Here is a 20,939-nt window from a genome sequence, read left to right as displayed (position 1 = left end):
TGCTACAGTTTTTGCAATTGATGAATATTGAGAAGGCATTCAAAAGTGGGGCATCACAAGGAGGGTGGGGAACCACCGACATCCACTCTCAGCCTCCTGCTTTTATTCCGATAGTCCTCTGCCTAGCTGGTTCTGTAGGCCGTGTTTTAGTTCAGAAGACAAATATTCCCCAGCCCCTAAGCCAATCCTGTAACTTGAATAAGCTGAAAAGCAGTATAAAATCTGTGTCAACCATCACAGAATGTACAGAGTGTTGAATACACTGACCTGCCTTTTTAATTTATATAAATGCGTTTATATGGTGTTTGTACATTGTGTCACATGCAAGCAGCGGTGGAGCAAGCTGATTGGGCGCCTTGGGTGGCGCACATGCCCTGCGACCTGGGGCGGGGCCAGCCACCTGTGGGGCGGGGCGAGCCGGGACAGGATGCTCTGTGGGGCCTCAGAGGAGTCTGCCTGTCTCCTCCTGCTCAGCTGCCCTACAACTGAGGGGGAGGCAGCGGGCGGACCGTTTGGGGCTGTGTGGAGCCTGTGGCGACCCAAGCCACCGCGTCACCCCCAGGAGAGACACGTGGCTCGGGCGCGCTCCAGGCCCCACGGTGAGTGCCGCCCAGCATTTTGTCACCCGCCCCCTCAGTGGTGACACCCAGGGCGGCCTGCCCCCACCACACACACCCTTCCTCCGCCCCTGCGTGCAAGGGAAGCAACGAGTAAAAATTAACAGTGACAACAACAATAATATCAAATCAATCTTTATTACAGTCCAGACACCCAACAAATCGTTACAAAGCAATGCACGATTCATACAGCCTACCTCCAGGTTAAACAAGCATTTTGTTCAAAAGATAGGGATCATTGGTTCTTGCAACCACCAATAAAAACTTTACCACTGCTAATGTTCTAGCATTTGTCCGGTCTTCCAACAGGAACCTGACATGGTAAGCCTCTGATTTTCCTGGGAAAGGTACCAGCAAGGGTGATATCAGTTCAGGCCTGGCTTGCTCATATTTTGCACAGTGCAGCAAAATATGTTTTATGGAATCAGTGTCTTGAGCACACGAGCAAAGTCTGTCCTGGTAGGGACCTCCTCTCAACCTGCCATCCAACACTGCAGAAGGAAAGACGTTTAGTCTGGCTTTGGTGAAAAGCCTTCTATAATTTGGTACTGTCAGGTTTTGAATGTAAGATGTTAACTTAGAGACATGCCCATATTGTACTCCTGCTGCCAGCGGACTACAGACTGTGTGTGATTGAGATCGCAAGTCACTGTGTGCATTGTCCCATAATCTTTGCTTTAAAACCTTTTGGGCGCCTTCATAAGCCAGGTAATACAGTTGGGGGGGGGGGTGACAGACCAGTAGAGGTGGCTTTTCTAGCCATGGTTTTCTGCCATTTGCTGACAAACTCCTCATTGGTCAGGTGTTGGTACAAACCCTTCTCTAGATCAGTGTTTCCCAAACGTTTTTGGGCAACGGCACACCTGTTTACTGAAAAAAAATCTCGCGGCACACCACCATTAAAGCCCCGCCCCGTGACGTCAGCGCGCAGCGTCACGCCGGGAGGGACGCACAAAAGTGAAAGTTTTTTCCCTCCCCCTTGCTGGGGAACCTCCAAGCTTTGGGGGTGGGAGGAGGCAGCAGAGCGAGGGACTGAGGGACGGCGGCAACTGAGGCGGCGGCGGCTGAGGCAGAGCTGGGAAGGGGGTTTCCAGGGGACACGGCAGCTCCTCGAAAGGCTTCTCTCAGCTGCGCTCAATCCGCCTCGGAGAGGATTTCCCCTCCGGTCCCATGCGTTCGTTTGGGGCATCGCTCCGGCTGCTCCCTCTCCCGCCGCGCAGGAGCGATGCCTCTCTCTGGCTCTCCCTCCGCGCAGGCTGAGGGAGGGAGGGAGGGGCGCGTGTGACCCGTCTCTGCTGGGAGACCAAACCCAGCGAGGCAGAGTCGCGCGGAGGCGCCCAGGCAGCGCTGCCGGCTGGGAGGAGGAGCGCCAGGCAGCAGCAGGAGGCGCGGCCTCTCCTCGCCGCCGCCGCCCCGCCTCTCGCCGCCCGACTCGCCCGCCTCCCTCCAGGCATCTCGCGGCACACGAGGCAACGTCTCACGGCACACTCGTGTGCCGCGGAACACCGGTTGGGAAACACTGCTCTAGATGAAACACTGAAATCCTGAGCCAATGTTTTAGGACAGCCCACCATGCTTTAGTTGAAATTGCAATAATAAACAAATGTCTATTATGCCGTGCTTTCCTTCTTCTTGGTACAGAACAAATAAGCAGGTTTTTCAGTCAGTAGGTGGAAAGCCGGAGAGCAGCTCACCCAGTCTTAGTGGGGTTTGCAATTTTGCACACAGCCTAACACAGGAAAGCGCATTCTGAAAGCGCAGACAACCAGAGGAACGTGACTGGCTAGCTGCTGCTGATGTCACAGCAGCAGCAGAAGTGCAGTTCACTAGCCCAAACCACCAACAGCCATGGCAAAATGACAGGTAAAGAAGGAAGAGCATTTCACTAGGAGGTGGTGAGGCTGTGGCAACCAGCACTGTGCAAGTACACGGCTGCTGAATATCATTGCCAAAAAAATTATTGGTTTTCACAATATTATAAACAAACACACAAGACAAACAAACAAAACAAACATAAATCATAGCCTTATTAAAAATCACAGTTATTAACTTTGTTAAGTGACTTCCTCGCTTCCCCTTGGTTGAATTTCATTGCATGTCCTTTTAACGGTTTTCCAAATCCCAATTTTTATGAAATTTAACTTAAACATTAACATCCTTAAATCTTCACCTTGTAGAATTAAACATATTAATTCATCACTTAACATAAATAAAATCCTAAGCCTATTAAGTATCTGCAAGCTATTTCCAGTTAGTTTAACTTAACAAATTTAACTAAATAATCATTAAATTTATTCCATTCTTCAGGAAGGAGGGGCAGACTATCAATGCCATCAAGGGCGACCCTCCACTCAGCCCCTGGACTCTTGCTCATCGATAGACTTCCTCCACTAACATGGAACAAAAGACTACAGGGGAATAAAAGACAAGGGTGAAAAGGCCCGGCTATCACTGCGCCTTCCGTCAGCTTTGACCGGTGGCCCCACTGGGACCTTCTCTGGACAGGGAAAACCTAACTTCTCTTGCCTATGTTCTGGCAACCTCTAGGCTGGATCACTGCAATATGTGGGGCTGGCCTTGAAGCGAGTTCAGAAAGTGAAGCTGCTGCAGAGTCCACAGTTGGACTGTCGACTGCGCAGGACAGCCCAAACGTAGAGCACCAATTCTGGCACGACCGCACTGGCTACCGAATAGTTTCCAGGCTTGGTTCAAAGGGCAGGTTTTGCTCCCGATACTTCGCCGCCAGCCTCTCCCAACAAGAACCAGCCGTCCAAACTCTGCAATCATCACCTGAGGCCCTTCTGTGCTCTGCAAGAGGTATGTAGGATGGCAACACAACAGCAGGCTTTGATTCGTATAAATGTGCATTTTAGGTTTTTAATGGGAGAGTTGGCTGTTTCAGCGTTTCTACTGCATTGTAAGTCGCTTTGGGTCATTTCTGCAAGCAAAGTGACTAAGAAATATAAATAAGTACCATCGCTGCTGGAAGGGAGCATTAATTGCTGTTGTGCTTGTCAGCGTTTAATGATTTTGAGTGATGGCAAAAGGTGAGCTGAATGAAAATTGGCTTTTGCTACTGTAAATAATTGGCAGGGCTCTTAGGCTTGACTAGGAGAGCTTTTTACCATTTAAAATAGGAAATTCATTGTTTCAGAGTGAATAATGGGCACACCTCCATTACCACATCTGTTACAGTAAAAAATTATATATTTTTTTTAAAAAGAAAAGGTGCGGGGGAAGACACAGACAGAAACAGATTGATATTACCAGTTTCCCCAGCCTGGGTGTGACACAAATTCAACAGCTGTCAAGTTGTTTTATATTTCATTAGCAAGAGCGCAAGCCCCGTCCCTCACAGGAGGTTTGCTGCATGAACTGCTCTCTCCCAAGTTGTGCGTTTTAACCTCAGACATTCACCAAGCGGCATTTCAAAATTTCACAGGGCGATTCAACGTGACAGTTTCGCTCCAGAAGCATGTAAACGTACTGGGAAGTGACATGTTTAGACTTTCCCTCGGCCCGCTATAGGTTTAACCATCCTTCACTTCTGGAAAAAGTGCAGGGGTCATCGTGGGACAGACGGCTGGACCGATCCGCCTACTCGGAAGGGCTTGTCTGCCTTTACCAAAATTAAACCTGGATGTGATGCTGGCTGCGACACTTTGTTTTAAAATTATAATAATAGGCTCTGGGAAATTGGGGGGGGGGAGATTTTCACCAGCACAGCACCACAAAAGAAGAAATTTAAAACTCTTTCCCCCCACAACCATGATCTCTCCGCAAAATGCCCCCGTGTGGCTATCGGCAGTGTCATATATCCCTGCCATCTCTCCCTTGACATAGGTCATCCTAAGGGCAACCAAGGCAGTTTCAGGGCCTAAAAAGGTAAAAGCTAAAGGATCCCTGGATGGTTAAGTCCATTCAAAGGTGACTATGGGGTGCGGCGCTCATCTCGCTTTCAGGCCAAGCACCCACCCACCCATCACGATTTGCAAATATTGCTAGGTCAAAAATTACGAAGCCAAATTCATAATTTTGGTTTTGGACAATATCTCGCCCAGCCCTAGTTGTGAGCATTGTAGCCAGCAGTTTGTTTGAGTTGTGTAACTGATGACACACACTGATAGCATAAGCATTTTGCAAAATATTTTCTCTTCCCCTCCCATTAGAAAAAACAAGGCAAAACTGACTTGAAAGGTGTAGATTTGTTCACTGAGTCATTAATGATATTTCTTGTAGAAATCTCTCTCTCTCTCTTTAAAAAAGAAATAGAAATTGAATTTGGCCAGACTAGTCATTTGAGATTGGTTCACCAGAGTTTACTGTGGTGCCTGTATATACGGGAAATTCTGTTTTGTAAGGCATTGTTTTGTTTTTATTTTTAATCTTTTAGAAATTAGAGTTCCTGCAGGGCTAGCAAAATAACCCTGTAAAAAAAGTCAAATAGATCAATTCATAAACATTTTTATTTTCGAAGGAGAGGGAGGGAGAAGCCAATCACGGCCCAATTAACCTCCCTAGTTCCTTTCGTGGAAAGCGGTTGAAATGGTGTTTTGCATGTACACAAACAGCAGTAAGCTCTTTAAAGGGACAGGATTTCAGAAAAATGCAGCTTTGACTGATGGAACCTGTATCAGTAGCTTCAGGTTTTTTGGGCTTCAGAACCGTGTTGATGGCCTGAGAAGCACAATGTAGCTTATTTCTTTTAATTAAAATGCACGATCTTGTCTAAGGCTCTGTGATGAGGCCACAGTCCTAGGCTGTCATGTGTGAGGTCAGAGGGGAAACGCACAGAAAATATTGCAAATTCCGACTTCAGCCAATTGCCCCACCGCCGAGTCCCTCACAGTGAACTTTCAAAGCACCTCCGAAAATGTGTACACGTCTTTCCTGCCTGTGCACATGACTAAGTGTGCGGCCACAAGTCCTGCACACAAAACTATTCTGTGTGTCCCAAAATACATACCCCAAAAGTTGGCAGGACTGCCTGCTCTAACAGCAACCGTCAGCTGCTTGAGGGACTTCAAGGACTTGGGCTCATTCTCCTACCTATTCCAGGAGGTGACTGGTGGTGTCAACACTTAAGTCCTGTGGATGTGGACTGAAGATGCACACATCTCCAAGTACTTGAGTGCAAGGATTCGGCCGCAAGAACTGCAGCACACAGAGGGCTGCACTGAACAATGTCATGTTACCAGGCCAAGTTCAAAGTTGGCATAGGCCTATCTGCTTTGCTGCTATAGACCAGTTTACTTCAAGGATTGCCTTAAATGTGTCCCCTTGTTCACTTTGGTCTGTGGAACTCGCACTTTTACAAATGCCACACAATGCCTGTTCTGCATCTGCGACGAGTCATTCCTTCAGTGTGGCAGCATCTGTGCTCTGGAACTCCCTGCCACTTGACGGTAGGCAGGTGTGGCTTCTCTATTTATTTATTTTTACACACTGGATGAAAAGGTTTTAATTTCAGCAAGCTTATCCAGACACACAAGTTAGTTACACTTATTTTAAAAGCTTCACTGATTTTACCTTGGTTTTTAAAGATGGTTTTATGCATCTTTGATACTGGTGAATTGGAAAAATAAAAATGCGGCTCCCTTCTATGATTGAAGATTTATACAAACTCGCAACATATGAACATCTTGCATATAAACGAAGACTTGCCATGGACAAATTCAATGATATTCAATGATAGGAATCCATTCTTACAAATACTGTAATAGGTTAAGATCTGTTGAAGTACAATAACAACATTGTAAAGTATACAGTTGTCGGTGTCCCCCCCCCCTTTATTTTCCTTTCTACACAGGTTCCGTTTCTCCTTTTCTCTCTTTTATTTATGTCTCACCATGTTTAGTGCACTTTTAATTATGTACTTTTTGAACTTTAAAAAAAGATGTTTAAAATCATTTTTAAAAAAGATGGCTTTATGCATACTTGTTTTTAACTGGCTTACATGTTTTAGTCATGTTGCATACGGAAGCTCGGGGGAATTTATTTTTCAGCGACATGTTTATGGATTTTCTAAAGAAACAGATAAAGCCATTGCACTAGCAGAAACACTTCTTTCTGTGTAGATGGATTTTTTCATTCTGCCCCCGCCCCAAACTGCCCCTTAATCTGCTCTGGGGGAGGGGTGTCCCCATACACTCAGGAGCAGATTTAGGTAAGTGCGGGGGATGGGGGGAGAGGGAGGGGAAGTTCCATTGCATGAGAGTAAGCCATTCTCATTGTGCAATGACTTGACTGGATTAATTCGGAAGCCCCAAACTTTCCATCCTGGATCAGTGGCTGAACTGTGGAATAATTTGTTCCAGAGTTCCATTCCTTATATTAAGTGATGATCAGTGAAGGTATTTTGTTAAGGTGGAACTGGAACCCCTCTGAACAAGGTAAAGGTAAAGGACCCCTGGACGGTTAAGTCCAGTCAAAGGCGACTATGGGGTTGCGACACTCATCTCGCTTTCAGGCCAAGGGAGCTGGTGTTTGTCCAGAGGCAGCTTTCCGGGTCATGTAGCCAGCAGGACTAAACCGCTTCTGGTGCAATGGAACACTGACGGAAGCCAGAGCGTAAGGAAACGCCATTTACTTTCCCGCCGCAGCGATACCTATTTATCTACTTGCACTGGTATGCTTTCAAACTGCCAGGTTGGCAGGAGCTGGGACAGAGCAACAGGAGCTCACCCCGTCGCAGGGATTTGAACCGCCGACCTTCCGACCGGCAAGCCCAAGTGGTTCAGTGGTTTAGACCACAGTGCCACCCGCATCCCTATCCCTCTGGAGAAACATGACTTGACTCAGGCTCTGTGCAGCATGTAGCATAACACTGGCACTCAACAGATGCCCCACTGTAGTAATGGCTATGGTAGCAGCATGGGTGTTATCACTGTTTTAGAAACTGAAATTTATTAAGGAGGGGAGACCAAGGAAACTTGGTTCCAAACCCTCAGCGGGGAGGGGGCGGAACACCCTGGAAAAAAGAACCTATGTAGAGATTCTGAGAGCGCATTGGCATGGCTCATGAACGGCCCCATTCAAATACACTGTTCAAATAATAAGTCCGATACAAGCCCAGCTATTTGCACAAACAGAAAACGGTTCCTAAATTATGACAGACACCTTTTGGGGCAGCAACATGACAAATTCAATCCTGAATGGAGGTTATTCATACAGATCAGGAGTAGGAACAATTCAAGCTCCCTTGCTTAACCTTAACGTCATGTAAAATAAAGTCTCCACGAGGAGCAAATGCAAAAAAACTCAAGCTGACAGCAAAGGTTATGAGAGAAGAGATGCAGTCTGAGATCCCACAGCAAACACCTTTTGACATGCCAGAGGCGGAAGGAAATGCACAAGTGACCCTGGAAGAGGAGACCTCTTGCCCTTTCCAATTCCACCCGTGAGGCACAAGACACAAAGGGGGAAGGGGGGGAGGTGCCTCGGCCCAGCCCCCAACACCCGCTTCCTCTTGCTGAAAACAGACAGCGTCCCAGACCAAAACTTTTCCCCACACTGAAAACATTGTCCTTTGACGTAGACTGCTCTTAGGAGACGACTTCTAGGTGTTCGCACTCCCTTCTCCCAGCTAAGCTCCAAAAATTTGTGCTAACTTTCTCAGGCAAGTGTGCATTAAGCGCCCTCTGCTTTTAGGGATCTTGGGGAATTTTTTCCCCCAGCACATCACTCCATCCTCACAATGGGGCTTCTTACAAAAAAGGATGCACGGTCAACTGTGTGCCCTGGGACTCTCCTTGCAGCCTGACAAGTACAGTGGTACCTCGGGTTACAGACGTTTCAGGTTACAGACTCCGCTAACCCAGAAATAGTACCTTGGGTCAAGAACTTTGCTTCAGGATGAGAACAGAAATCATGCAGCAGCAGCAGGAGGCCCCATTAGCTTAAGTGGTATCTCAGGTTAAGAACAGTTTCAGGTTAAGAACGGACCTCCAGAACGAATTAAGTACTAAACCCGAGGTACCACTGTATATGGAACGATGCTGTGAAAGTAATAAAGTCCCTGCCTCCCTTTCTTCCTGTTTCTTAAAAACAGAAGCACACAGGGGAGATAGCTAGGTGATTCCACTTCTGTACAGCCGACGTCGGTCAGCTACATCATTCCCCCCCCCCAGTTCCGATGGGGGTGCCCACTCCTGGTAGGGTCAAACCTGGCCACGGTCCTACATGCATCACTTACCATTCGGCTGCACTAGAATCACACACGACGTGAGGCTGCCTTTGAAAAGCATTTAGGAGCTTTGATACATGAGGAATGCAGGTGCTAAAATCTCAACTGGGGCAAGGTGCTGGGATCATGTGGCCCCTTTTATTGCGCCAGCTGTTTCAGAGTGCAATTTAGGGTGCTTTGTTGTTGTTTAGTCATGTCCAACTCTTCGTGACCCCATGGACCAGAGCACACCAGGCACTCCCGTCTTCCACTGCCTCCCACAGTTTGGTCAAACTCATGCTGGTAGCTTCGAGAACACTGTCCAACCATCTCGTCCTCTGTCGTCCCCTTCCCAACATCAGGGTCTTTTCCAGGGAGTCTTCTCTTCTCATAAGGTGGCCAAAGTATTGGAGCCTCAGCTTCACGATCTGTCCTTCCAGTGAGCACTCAGGGCTGATTTCCTTCAGAATGGATAGGTTTGATCTTCTTGCAGTCCATGGGACTCTCAAGGGTCTCCTCCAGCACCATAATTCAAAAGCATCAATTCTTCGGCGATCAGCCTTCTTTATGGTCCAGCTCTCACTTCCATACATCACTACTGGGAAAACCATGGCTTTAACTATACGGACCTTTATTGGCAAGGTGATGTCTCAGCTTTAGGGTGCTAGTTATTGCCTATAAGAAGCCCTAAAATGCCCTGGGACCAAGAAGAGAAGACTTTCTTTTAAACAGATTTTTATTTTTTAAAAAAACACAGCTTTACTGGGGAAGCGCTCAAACATTTGCCTTTCTGCAACGTGTTGGCTCAGAGACATTTGTGCAGGTAGTGCTGTTATTTTAGTACTTGGGGCAGAGGATGTGCAATTCAGAGCCAGAAAACTTTTAGGATTCCTCCTCTGCTACCCAAGGGGAGCATCACAGCTTGGTGGCAGAGCAAAGTTCCTGGGTTCAAACCCCAACATCTCCACATACGGCTGGGAAATACATCTTTCTGAGATGCTCTGCCAGTCAGAGTAAGCAATGATGAGCTCAGCTTTTGATGTTCAAATGTTCTCGGTGTGAACGACGGACTACACTTCAGTTTAAAATGCCTTGAGCAAAAAGGGACAGAGGTAGCGCTTAATGAAGACTTGCCCATGCTAGAAACATGTTTTGGTACAAAACGATATTAAGTTAGTAACCCTAATAATCAAAGTTCATTACCGAAACAGAAATCGCTACGATTCCTTACTGAACACATGTCTCAGCAGGGGGGGAAATAGCCTAATGAATGCATACCTGAAAACATCCTCAAGCAATTTTTTTTAAAAAGGAACTCAAGTCTAATTTAAAATGTGCATACATTTTCAAAAAATTATACTGCCGTTAGGCTGTGTGGGCTTCCTCATGAAACCACAGCAGCCCCCAGCAGTTTATAGCTGACTTGGGGGGGGAGTGGGGGGGAGAGAAGTCAGCAGATGTGTCAGGCCTTTGAATTACATTTATTTGCGGGGTTGAGGGGTCTCTTCCATATAACTGTAGCTGCTCTAATGGGCCTTCAAAAGCGAGATTAGGTTCTCTCTGGGGTATGGCTATAACTCGCTCAGTTGTTGCCTTTCCCAAACGTGGGTTTGTACGCTGACAAGCGAAGGCTGGGGTATCTACAGGGCTGCCATTTCTAATCAGGGAGAAGTAAGAACAGCATCACTCCAGGGCTGCCTCTTTGAATTCGGAGTTTGCAGAGGTCAACAGCCTCATTGCCCATGGTTTTGGTGACAAGCTGAAGAGATTTCCATCCAGCCTGTTCAACTGGAAGGTATTAAGAGTTCCCAGATCCAAACCCAGGAGGGCTCCTGCCTTTGGCCACAGCTGCACCATACATCTAAAGCATTATTACAGCACTTGGGCAGAATCCTGGGCGCTGCGGTTTGTTAAGGGCGCTGAAAGTTGTTAGGAGAGCCCTATTCCTCTCACAGAGGTACAGTTCCCAGAGTTCCCTGGGAAGAGGGACTGGTGTTTAAACCACTCAGCTCTGTGACGGGAATACAGTCGTACCTTGGAATCCATTCCAGAAGTCCGTTCGACTTCCAAAACATTTGGAAACCAAAGTGCGGCTTCTGATTGGCTGCAGGAAGCTCCTGCAGCCAATCAGAAGCCCCGTCAGACGTTCGGCTTCCAAAAATGGTTCGCAAACCAGAACAGTCACTTCTGGGTTTGCAGCGTTCAGGAGCCCAAACTAAGCTGTTTGAAAACCAAGGTACGACGGTAGCTCTCAGCACCCTTCTCAAACCATGGAGCCCAGGATTCATTGGGGAGAAGCAGGGTTGCTTAAAGTGGCGTAATAGTGCTCTACATATATGGTTCAGGTGTGGCCTTTTAGATGTGCTTGTTGTTGTTGTTGTTGTTTAGTCGTTTCTGACTCTTCGTGACCCCATGGACCAGAGCATGCCAGGCACTCCTGTCTTCCACTGCCTCCCGCAGTTTGGTCAAACTCATGCTGGTAGCTTCGAGAACACTGTCCAACCATCTCGTCCTCTGTCGTCCCCTTCTCCTTGTGCCCTCCATCTTTCCCAACATCAGGGTCTTTGCCAGGGAGTCTTCTCTTCTCATGAGGTGGCCAAAGTATTGGAGCCTCAGCTTCAGGATCCGTCCTTCCAGTGAACACTCAGGGCTGATTTCCTTCAGAATGGATCGGTTTGATCTTCTTGCAGTCCACAGGACTCTCAAGAGTCTCCTCCAGCACCAGAATTCAAAAGCATCAATTCTTCGGCGACCAGCCTTCTTTATGGTCCAGCTCTCACTTCCATACATCACTACTGGGAAAACCATAGCTTTAACTATACGGACCTTTGTCGGCTTAGAATGGATAATAACATTAAGCACAACCGAGTCTATTGTTTCACCAAAGTGAGGACAGAAGCTACATAGGAAGACAGATGCTTTTCAACTCAACTCTTTAAAAAGGTACTAAAATCACTATGATGTGGCGAACCATCCTGACCTTTACGTACAAAGGGTGATATACAAATAAATAGTAAACAATAAAAATGCAATACCTTTGCAGGGTCCGGGTTTGAGAATTCAACAGGGACCTTCCCCAAACGCTTTAAGAAGAGCAAGCCAAGGCTGAGCGTGTATTTGGAAAATTAACCCATGGTGAAATTGGGCTAAGTGTGCTCACCAAAAGCAGTCAGCATTCATTCAAACGGCTGTAGGTGCTCTGAGAAACAGATTACCTGCCTCCAGCCTTTGCATCAGTTACTCTCCAAACTTTTTTTTTGGGGGGGGGGAACATTTCTGGTTCCTGAAGGGGACAATAGAACTGAGGTGGGCAGAAAGAGCAGCTGCCCTTCAGTAAGAAATGTGTTAGAGTGGAACTCCTTGCATTTCAATAAGATTCAAGCTGCACTGGAATCAATGCGTCCTGGAAAATGTCAGTGATATATTGTTCTGAGAAGGACAGCAGCTCAGTCAGTGGTGGAGCATTCGCTTTGCACCCAAAAGGTCTCAGGCTCAACCCCTTGCTTCTGCAGGTAGGGCTGGGAGAGACCCGTGTCTGAAGCCTTGGACAGCTGCTGCCAGTCAGTGTAGACGACAATGGACTTGATGGACTGACTCGGCACAAGGCAGCTTCCTCTATACAATGTACAATGGAACACTTCAAACTCCCACTGATTTCACTGGGACAGAATTAGGCACCTGCTTAACTCTCCCCCATGGAAATCAATGGAGCTCATCAATGGCCGTGCATTTACCATATTTTTCGCTCCATAAGACGCACCTAGTTTTTAGAGGGGGAATGCAAGGAACAAAATATTCTTTAAAGGGAGCACTGAGCAGAACCTGTATGCATCCCAGGCCCTGCTCAGCGCTCCCTTTCAGGAGCTGCATGGAGCGTGTGTGTGGCGCTTGCAGGCTTTTCCCCAAGGAGGCTGAAAAGCCCCCAAGCACCACACACACGCTCTGTGCAGCTCTTGGGGGCTTTTGCAGGAGGTGGAGGAAAAGACAGAGCTGCGCGCTCTGTCCCTTCCCCCACCTCCCGCAATAGCCACACGCTAAGCCAGAAGCCAGGACAGCAAGCGGGATCGCTGCGCAGAGATCCCTCTTGCTGTCCTGGCTTATGGGATAGCCGCGCGTAGCCTCTCCCAGGCAGCAGGATGAAGGCTCCCCCAAGAGCCGCGCTCCCTTTTCCCTCCTCGGGGAAAAGCCCCCAAGAGCCGCACACACGCTCCAAGCGGCTCTTTAAAGGGAGCGCTGAGCAGAGCCTCCCGCCTGCATTCGCTCCATAAGAGACACACACATTTCCCCTTACTTTTTAGGAGGAGGAAAGTGTGTCTTATAGAGCAAAAAATACAGTACATTGTTACTTACATAAATGTCCTCTTGATTAAAAAAAACAACAACAACTGGAGCCAGATAAATCCTGTTGCAAGCAGACAACGGATTTGCTCTGCAGGAGATAAATAAAGCTCCTCTCCACCTTTCAGACAAAAGGAACTCTTCTGCCAAAAAACCGAGAGAGCTCTACATCTCTCTCTCTCTCTCTCTCTATATATATATATATACAGCCGTGGCTTTCTCACGGTCATTTTCTCCAGCCGATGTTGACAATCAGAGCTGTTCTGTGGGGGAAAACAACCTGACATTTCTAACAACAGGTCTGTGCTGATGGCAGTAATGTAAAGAGATGCCCTGCTTTGCTATAACCTGCTCCATGTAGCAGCCAGCAGTGGAAAAGGTGTCAACAAAAAGGGACAAACAGCACCAAAATTGCGGCAGCTCTTCCCATGACACGGCGATAAAATTGTTATGTGTCAGCAGTCATTTTAATATGGGGACAAAGTGGGAAAGGTGTGCTCCTTCCCACGGCAGGGATACTTACGCAACCTCCCGCAAGGATCTCTGCATACAGTGGAATGGAACCGTCTCTCTGCGTGAATTTGTCTCTGACGAAGTCATTGACCTAACAGAAAGACATAATTAATACCAGCAGGCCCCAATTCCACCTTCCTCGTCTACAGTTTTATTCAGGAGATCTAAAAAACAATATTTGGATATTTGGATTTGATATCTGGAATCCATTCTGACAAATTCTGTAATAGGTTAAGATCTGGTGAAGTACAGTAACAACCTGGTAAAGTAAATGGGTTTTGGGTTCTCCTCACTTCCTCCCGTTATTTTCTCTTCTACACAGGTTCTGTTTCTCTTTCTCTTTTTCTCTCTTTTATTTACGTCTCACCATGTTTAGTGCACATATAATTATGTACTTTTTGAACTTTCAATGAAGTTTTTTTTAAAAAAAGGAGATCTAAAAACAAGTGTGGCAGTTCCCGGAGCAGAGATATCAGCTGAGAAACGTTTTGGGTGTTCTACAAAAATAAATACTTCTCCCCCCAAAAAGAAGAAAGCAGTGCAAAAGTGTCGAGTTATCCTCACTTTAAAATATCTTTATGTTCACGTTTTTAATACTGCATTTGGATTTGTATGTACGTTGGGAGCTGCTTTTGAGGAGCGTCTCCTCCAAAAACTGGATCGAAAACCCTCTAAAGAAAATTATTTAAAAATAAATATACTCACTGTAAGCTTAATGGCTTTTTCTGGAGCGACACCAATGAGCTGTGGGAGCAACCCTAGACAAATGGAGCAAATGTATCACAATTAGACACGCTCAAGTTTGCTGGCACGACGTCTAGGGTGCTTTGCCCTTAAACAGCCTAACACATCCATTTCCCCACAGAGGTTTTCCTTTGACATCAATGATGTTTCTACATATGGAGCTGGCCGTTCCACTATGTGCCCATTGCGCCGTTTTGCAACTGAGCATTTCAAGGCTTCTTTCAGGGCTTGCTGGCGCTGCATTTTCCTAAGTCTATTGCCCGATATCAGCTGCCTGCTATGAACTGAAATCAGCTTTATTGCTGCTGAGTTATTCCCAAACGCCTCTTGCGGGATGCTCAGAGCATGCAGTGTGCCTTTCTTTTAACCGCAAGATGCTGCTCCTTGTCGATTTGATCAATCGGCAATCAGTCACTAGGTGGTTTCATTCATTCCCAATCAAGTCCTGCCGCTTTTTACTTCTTATTTAAACTGCCGCTTGGAAACAAAATTGAAATGCCAGGACGTCTAGCGAGCTCCGTAGACACTCCAGTCAAGCGTCATTATATACACAGTCAGGCAATACCATTTCCTATAGTTAACCTAATTCATAAGAGAAAGACAGTGGCTTGGATCCAGAGAAGTGCAAGTGAAAGGAAACTTGAAGAAAGTTCTATTCCCACCCACCCATTCCCCATTCTTCACTCTGAATTCCCTGAATGGCGTGGGATGGAGATCCATGCGATGGTCACCTCCAGGCTTGACTACTGTAATTCGCTCTACGCGGGGCTGCCCTTGGATCTGTCCCAAAAACTCCAGCAGGTGCAGAATGCTGCAGCCAGGCTCCTCACAGGGTCTCTGCCATGGGAGCATATTCACCCAGTGCTTTTCCAGCTGCACTGGCTCACAGTGGAGTACAGGGTCAGATTTAAGGTGCTGGTTTTGACCTTTAAAGCCCTTCACGGCCTAGGACCCACATACCTACGGGACCGCCTCTCCCGGTATGCCCCACGGAGAGCCTCAAGGTCCATAAATGACAACATCCTAGTGGTCCCGGGCCCTAAGGAAGTCAAATTAGCTTCAACAAGAGCCAGGGCCTTTTCAACACTGGCTCCGGCCTGGTGGAACGCTCTGCCTCATGAGACCAGGGCCCTGCAGGATCTGATTTCTTTCTGCAGGGCCTGTAAGACAGAGTTGTTCCGACTGGCCTTTGGCTTAGAATTAGCCTGATCCCCTCCCCCTCTTTCCTTTCCTTTCCTTTCTCCTCCTGTGATGAGGCTGCATTTTAACATTTTAATGTTTTACTGTTTCAATATTTTAATGTTGTATTCTAATCTTGTTTTTAGTTGTATTCATTCAACTTGTTTTATTATTGCTTGTTAGCCGCCCTGAGCACAGCCTTGGCTGGGGAGGGCGGGGTATAAATAAAAATTATTATTATTACTATTGGAAATCACCCAAAGTTGGACTGAGCTCCAGGCACGTAAGACGCTTCCACTTCATTTTCAGTAACTTCCTCTTTTCTAACGCAACACACTTTCCTCCACTCCCATACCATTCTGGCGCTCTGGGGAATGTTCATGGGATGTGAAGGGGCTAGGAGAAAGCAGAAAAAATCTCCTCCCATGAGTTTCCTCCTGTGTGCAGTTCTCAATATCCAGGCCGACACTATCTACATCTACACACAACGCTCTCTTTTCACTAACTAAAAGAAAATAACTTCTAAGACCAATGCAACTGTCTACTTTGTTACTTACATCGTTAAAATGGAGAGACAGAGGTTTTAAGCACTAGGAGGAAAAGTTAGTGTTAAGTTACAAAAGAAGATGAAGTCGCTGGATTTTTTTCCCCAGTTAAATGCAATGTGAGGCTATCAGCACCAAAACACATACATACTTGCACCTGTTTAAATATAGATTGTTTGTCAAGCGAAGTTTCTTTGGGTATAACATAGTCGCAGGTTGAGAACCAGGAATTTTGGGGTGGCCAGGCCATAGGGTACACTGGAAGTCAATGTGAAACAGCAAAAACATGAATTAAGTGCTGCCTAGTGTATTTTATTTAATGGATTTGTTTTAATAAAATGAAATGGGGATGGGACATTTTAAGTGTCATGTGCTTGAATGTTTATTTTTTTTCCCGTTTCTGTGACACCGGACTCTCTGCCCAGAAAAGGTGAGTGATGGGAACAGGTTTGACGACCTATGAGCTCCTTTCCTGCCCTGCAATAATTGGCGGGTACTTTTCCAGCAGCAGACCTGTTTAAGAAAACAGATCAGCAGAGGGCAGCCTTCGCTCGCTTGGCTTTAGACGAAGCATCTTGCCACTTTTAATCCAGTCCCTTTCCAACCTAGACAGCAGGCGCACATGTTACCTGTCTCCCTGCCGTCGCCCTGGCCCAACTTTCGCAAAAGCTGACAGAACTGTAATAAAGTGCTGATTCACCCCACTGCCGTTTCAAGGGAAATGAAGTTAATCGGCCGAGCGGCCTGCAAGCCGACTGCCGGAAGAGCAGGCCGATTCTGTGCAATGAGGCCGTTTCACCGCTAGCAGGAAGAACCGCGGGTTGTTCACACCCTTGCGTCAGCAGTGGCAACAGAATGCCATTCTCTGCAGTAGCTCTCGCTGCTTAAAAGCCATGTGGGGTTTACCTTCCACACCACGCAACTCCCTTCTCCTAAGAAGCCCAAATCAAATGTGCGTGTGGTACCTACACACGCACGGACGCAGATCAGCAGCTAATGTATGCCGTAGCTTAGTTTCTTTCAACGCAGTCCTTTTTGTCTGAGGCTTTACAGACTTATTATGCTGGGGGAAAGGTAGTTATTAAACACACAAAGGGCGGTTGACAACAAGAAAAAGAAATGCCGATCTCCCAGCCTGAGTCTCTGATCCCCTATTAAAAGGATATTTAGCACAGTAGTGCCTACCGCTAAAGGAACTAATAGACAGTAACACCTGGAGGCACTCCTCCCACCACCATTAATACACAGCTAAATACAGCGCATGTGTGCGCGCACAAACACACATATACAGGATCAACGGCTACGAGTCATGATGCCTACATACAATCTTCAGGATCAGAGGCAGCAGCGTGTCTCAGAATACCAGCTGCTGGGGAAGATCAGCAAGAGAGAGAGAACGCTCTCATGTCTTGCAGATGGACTTCCCATCAGCAATTGGTTGGTGCAACTGCAGAAAACAAGGACAGGGGACTGGATCAGGGTTTCCCTCCCTTTTACCTTCCCAAATGTGGGTCTCCCAGCTGTTTTTGGACTACAACTCCCATCGTCCCTAGCTAGCAGGGCCAGTGGTCAGGGATGATGGGAACTGTAATCCAAAAACAGCCGGAGACCCAAGTTTGGGAAACCCAGGACAAGATGGACCTGTGATCCGATCCAACACAGGGCTCTTCTTACACATTCTCGTCCTCTTGACTTATACAGGCACACATAGACACACACACTGTACTTCACGCAGTCTTAGAGCAGATTCACCCTTTACATGTACAAAAACTGCATGGCGAAATACACATGTGGCGCTATCATCTGGGCAGAGGAAAAGGAATCCGGACCGGCTTCCGTCCTGACTGCAAAGGCACAGAGTCACTTTGCTGAATGTCAAACCCGTGTAATTTTTCTGCCTGAGCTTTAAAGTATGAACAGAGTAATAAATTCTGCAATGAACCATCATGGAGGCTTAGACTGTAGGTAAGACCTGGTTCTGGAGTTTGTTTCCAGGATGTCGAAATCCTAGGAAATAAGATTTGTCAGGCAACCTTGGGCCAGTCATTGCCTCTTATCTTAACTGACCTCACAGGGTTATTGTGAGGGGAGAACGGAGAGGAGGGGAACAACACACACACCACGTCTTGCAGGAGAAGGCGGCATATAAATGTATGTAATAAATAAAATAAGTAACTTAAGATGTGTGTGCACATGAAAGCACAAAAAAGCACCTAACAGATATTAATCTATACAGCACCTTCAAGGTACACAGTTTGAGAGTTTTGCAGTTTTATAAGCCAAGAAGTACCCAACACACACAAACACAGCTCCCTATTCCTCAAGAGTTTCCTTGCGCTGTTTAGGCACCGGAACAAAAGCCATTAAAAAGTCAACCGCGGGTGTATTGGACTGATGCGTTTCATCTGCTCACCTCTGTACAGGCCAAAAGCGCCTTCGTAACGCAGAACTTTCTTGAAACAATCAAAGCTGTTTTTGTACATCAGCTCTCCCACCACGGAGCCGGTTGTGCGCTGGTTCTGCATGCGCGTCTTCACCAGATCAATAGGGTAGACGGCGGTAGCTCCTACGGCTGCAAACCAAAAGACAACAAAAGTTTTATATTCCACTTTCTCACTGTGCCCACACAAAACATGCTAGTGTAGGTTAAGTGCCGCCTCCTTCTGCTCTTGTTTTTAGGTTTGTTGCGATTGCTTTCATCTGGAGTGTGGATTTTAGCTGTGTTCACTCTCTAATTTTATTTGTGCACTGCTCGGAGAGGTGTTTTGTTTTTTTAAGCAAGCGGTTTATAAATCTTCTAAATAAATTAATAAATAATTATGAGATATATGAATGGTGTTACAGGAGCCCAGAGACATAAAGGACTTTGATGGAGAACAGAGTGAAATGTAGCACTTAGGACAGGAAAAATATGAAGGACCATAGAAGATAACTCCTAAGGGCAAAGGGGTCTTTGCGCCCCTCCATAAAATATTTGAGAGGGCACCTGCCCCAAATTTATGGTCATTGCTATTCAAATGGTGTACATGCACCGCGTCATGTGATCAATTATGCAGGACAGGGCTTACCTGCCTCCCTCCATATTTTATTCAAGTTGGCACCCCTGTGAAGGACACTCTGCTTATGCCCATGGAACTCTTACCCACAGTCCTGGGTGGGAGCGTGGGGTAATTAGGATGGCCTGGTAATCTGCATATGTTCTCCATTCATACTTCACATTTTCCAGGGCTGAATTCTGATGTGGAAAAACCGGCTTAACCACTCAAGCCTTTGCCTAAAAATGAAGCTCAGATCGCAAAGCATTCCTTCCAACCTCACTGCTGAACAGCCCTGGGGATGGGGAGATAATTCTCTGGAAATGTTTGCATTTTGCAGGAAAGTTCTCTGGGCAGAGGGAAGCCCTGCTTTTCCTTGCTGAAGAGAAGCCAATACTGAAAAATGTGGCCTAGCTGTCAGGGTGTCTCAAACGATTAGGAGACTGATGGATGCAGGCCTTCCAAACAACAACAAAAATCATCTCGTTACAGAGGCTCATTAAGCTGGAGATACGCAACATCCTGCATTCCCCTTTCACCCTAGTCCCAAACAGTTGCTGTTCTCTGCAGCGGAAGGAGTACAATTCAGCTTAAAACGGCAACTGCTCAGGTGGGTATGAAAATCTACAGTAAACAGAATACAGACTATCTGCTGGAGCACATGGAGCACACATAGGTGTGTTTCATGGCCTCTTGCTATGCCCCTTTCATAATATTGTTTTGCAATATTATCATAAATCAGTAGTTGACTAATGTCTCTATATACCGTATTTTTCCTTTTATAAGTCGCTCCAATGTATTTTGGGGGACTCCAAATTAAGAAAGCACCCCTCAGCACTACCCGTGTATAAGACGAGCCCCCATTTTAAACCTAATTTTTTGGTAAAAAAACCCACCCAGGTCTTACACATGAAAAAATACGGTAAGTCTCAACCAAATTATATACCAAAAATGAAACAAGGGAGCAGGAAAAATGCGATGTCTTCAGCCTCTTTATTAAAGACACTGTATTTGTCCCCGGCCTTCGTTTCTCTTTCTGAGTTTGGTATCAATCCCATCAAATATAATTAAGAGGGGAGTCCAAGGCTATATCTGAGAAGTCTGTCGTTCTGCAAGTTTTGCTCCAAAGACTGTCTGGAGCCTGTAGTGCCAAGGTCATGTTCTGTCAGGACTTCTGATCATAGGCTTGGGCTTTTTTTTTTTTATAAGTAACAATAAAGAGCTCTCTTCAGAGCTCCACCATTCCTACCCTGGGGGTGGGAGGGACAATGAACTCCAACTTAGCTGATCTGCAAGCAGCCCGGCTAGATAATATTACAGCAATCCCAGCTTGAAAACAGCACACAGAGACATGTCACTCACCTCCAGCAATTGAGCCCAGAGTGAACCTGTAAGCCGACTCAGCTACCTGGAGCCAGACAGGTCTGCCCAGATCACCGTAAGATTGCTGTGAGTGAAGAACGGGGGTCGGTGGAGCGGGGGGGGGGGGAGAGGGAGGGACAGAGAATAAGACATGAAATTGGGCAAAAAAAACCCAAAATGCTGTTATGAGAACTGAAAGCAGCTGTGCACTGAGCTTTAAGTAAGAATAAAAATGATCAGGCAGCTCTCTTAAACACATTAACCGGGGGTGTACTTCTAAGGATTGCACTTCCATCTCTCGCACATCCCAGAGACGGCGCAACTGAAAAACTGATTTGTGAAGATGCACACGGAGAACAATGACTTTCTCTCGTTCCCACGTTTACAAGATATACTGCTAGGTAATGCTCAGCACTCAAATGCCCTTTTGCGTGCAACGCGA

At 46.6% G+C, this 20,939-nt stretch overlaps 1 protein-coding gene across 3 annotated transcripts in view; it reads right to left on the bottom strand.

Moving 5' to 3' along the window:
• Positions 1 to 20,939, bottom strand: part of SLC25A12 (solute carrier family 25 member 12) — a 59,689-nt gene that overhangs the window by 7,135 nt on the left and 31,615 nt on the right. For all 3 annotated transcript variants that reach the window (XM_081921090.1, XM_081921091.1, XM_081921089.1), the window contains exons 10-13: positions 20,498 to 20,582; positions 18,514 to 18,672; positions 14,338 to 14,390; positions 13,643 to 13,723 (exon numbers count right to left, since the gene is read on the bottom strand). In XM_081921090.1, coding sequence (XP_081777216.1) covers positions 13,643 to 13,723; positions 14,338 to 14,390; positions 18,514 to 18,672; positions 20,498 to 20,582 — 378 coding nt within the window. The remainder of the gene's footprint in view (positions 1 to 13,642; positions 13,724 to 14,337; positions 14,391 to 18,513; positions 18,673 to 20,497; positions 20,583 to 20,939) is intronic.

Source organism: Podarcis melisellensis (genome assembly GCF_964234715.1).
Source record: "Podarcis melisellensis genome assembly, chromosome: 1".
NCBI lineage: Eukaryota > Metazoa > Chordata > Lepidosauria > Squamata > Lacertidae > Podarcis > Podarcis melisellensis.
Note: the sequence above shows the minus strand (reverse complement) of the source record. Positions and strands in the feature narration are given on the sequence as shown.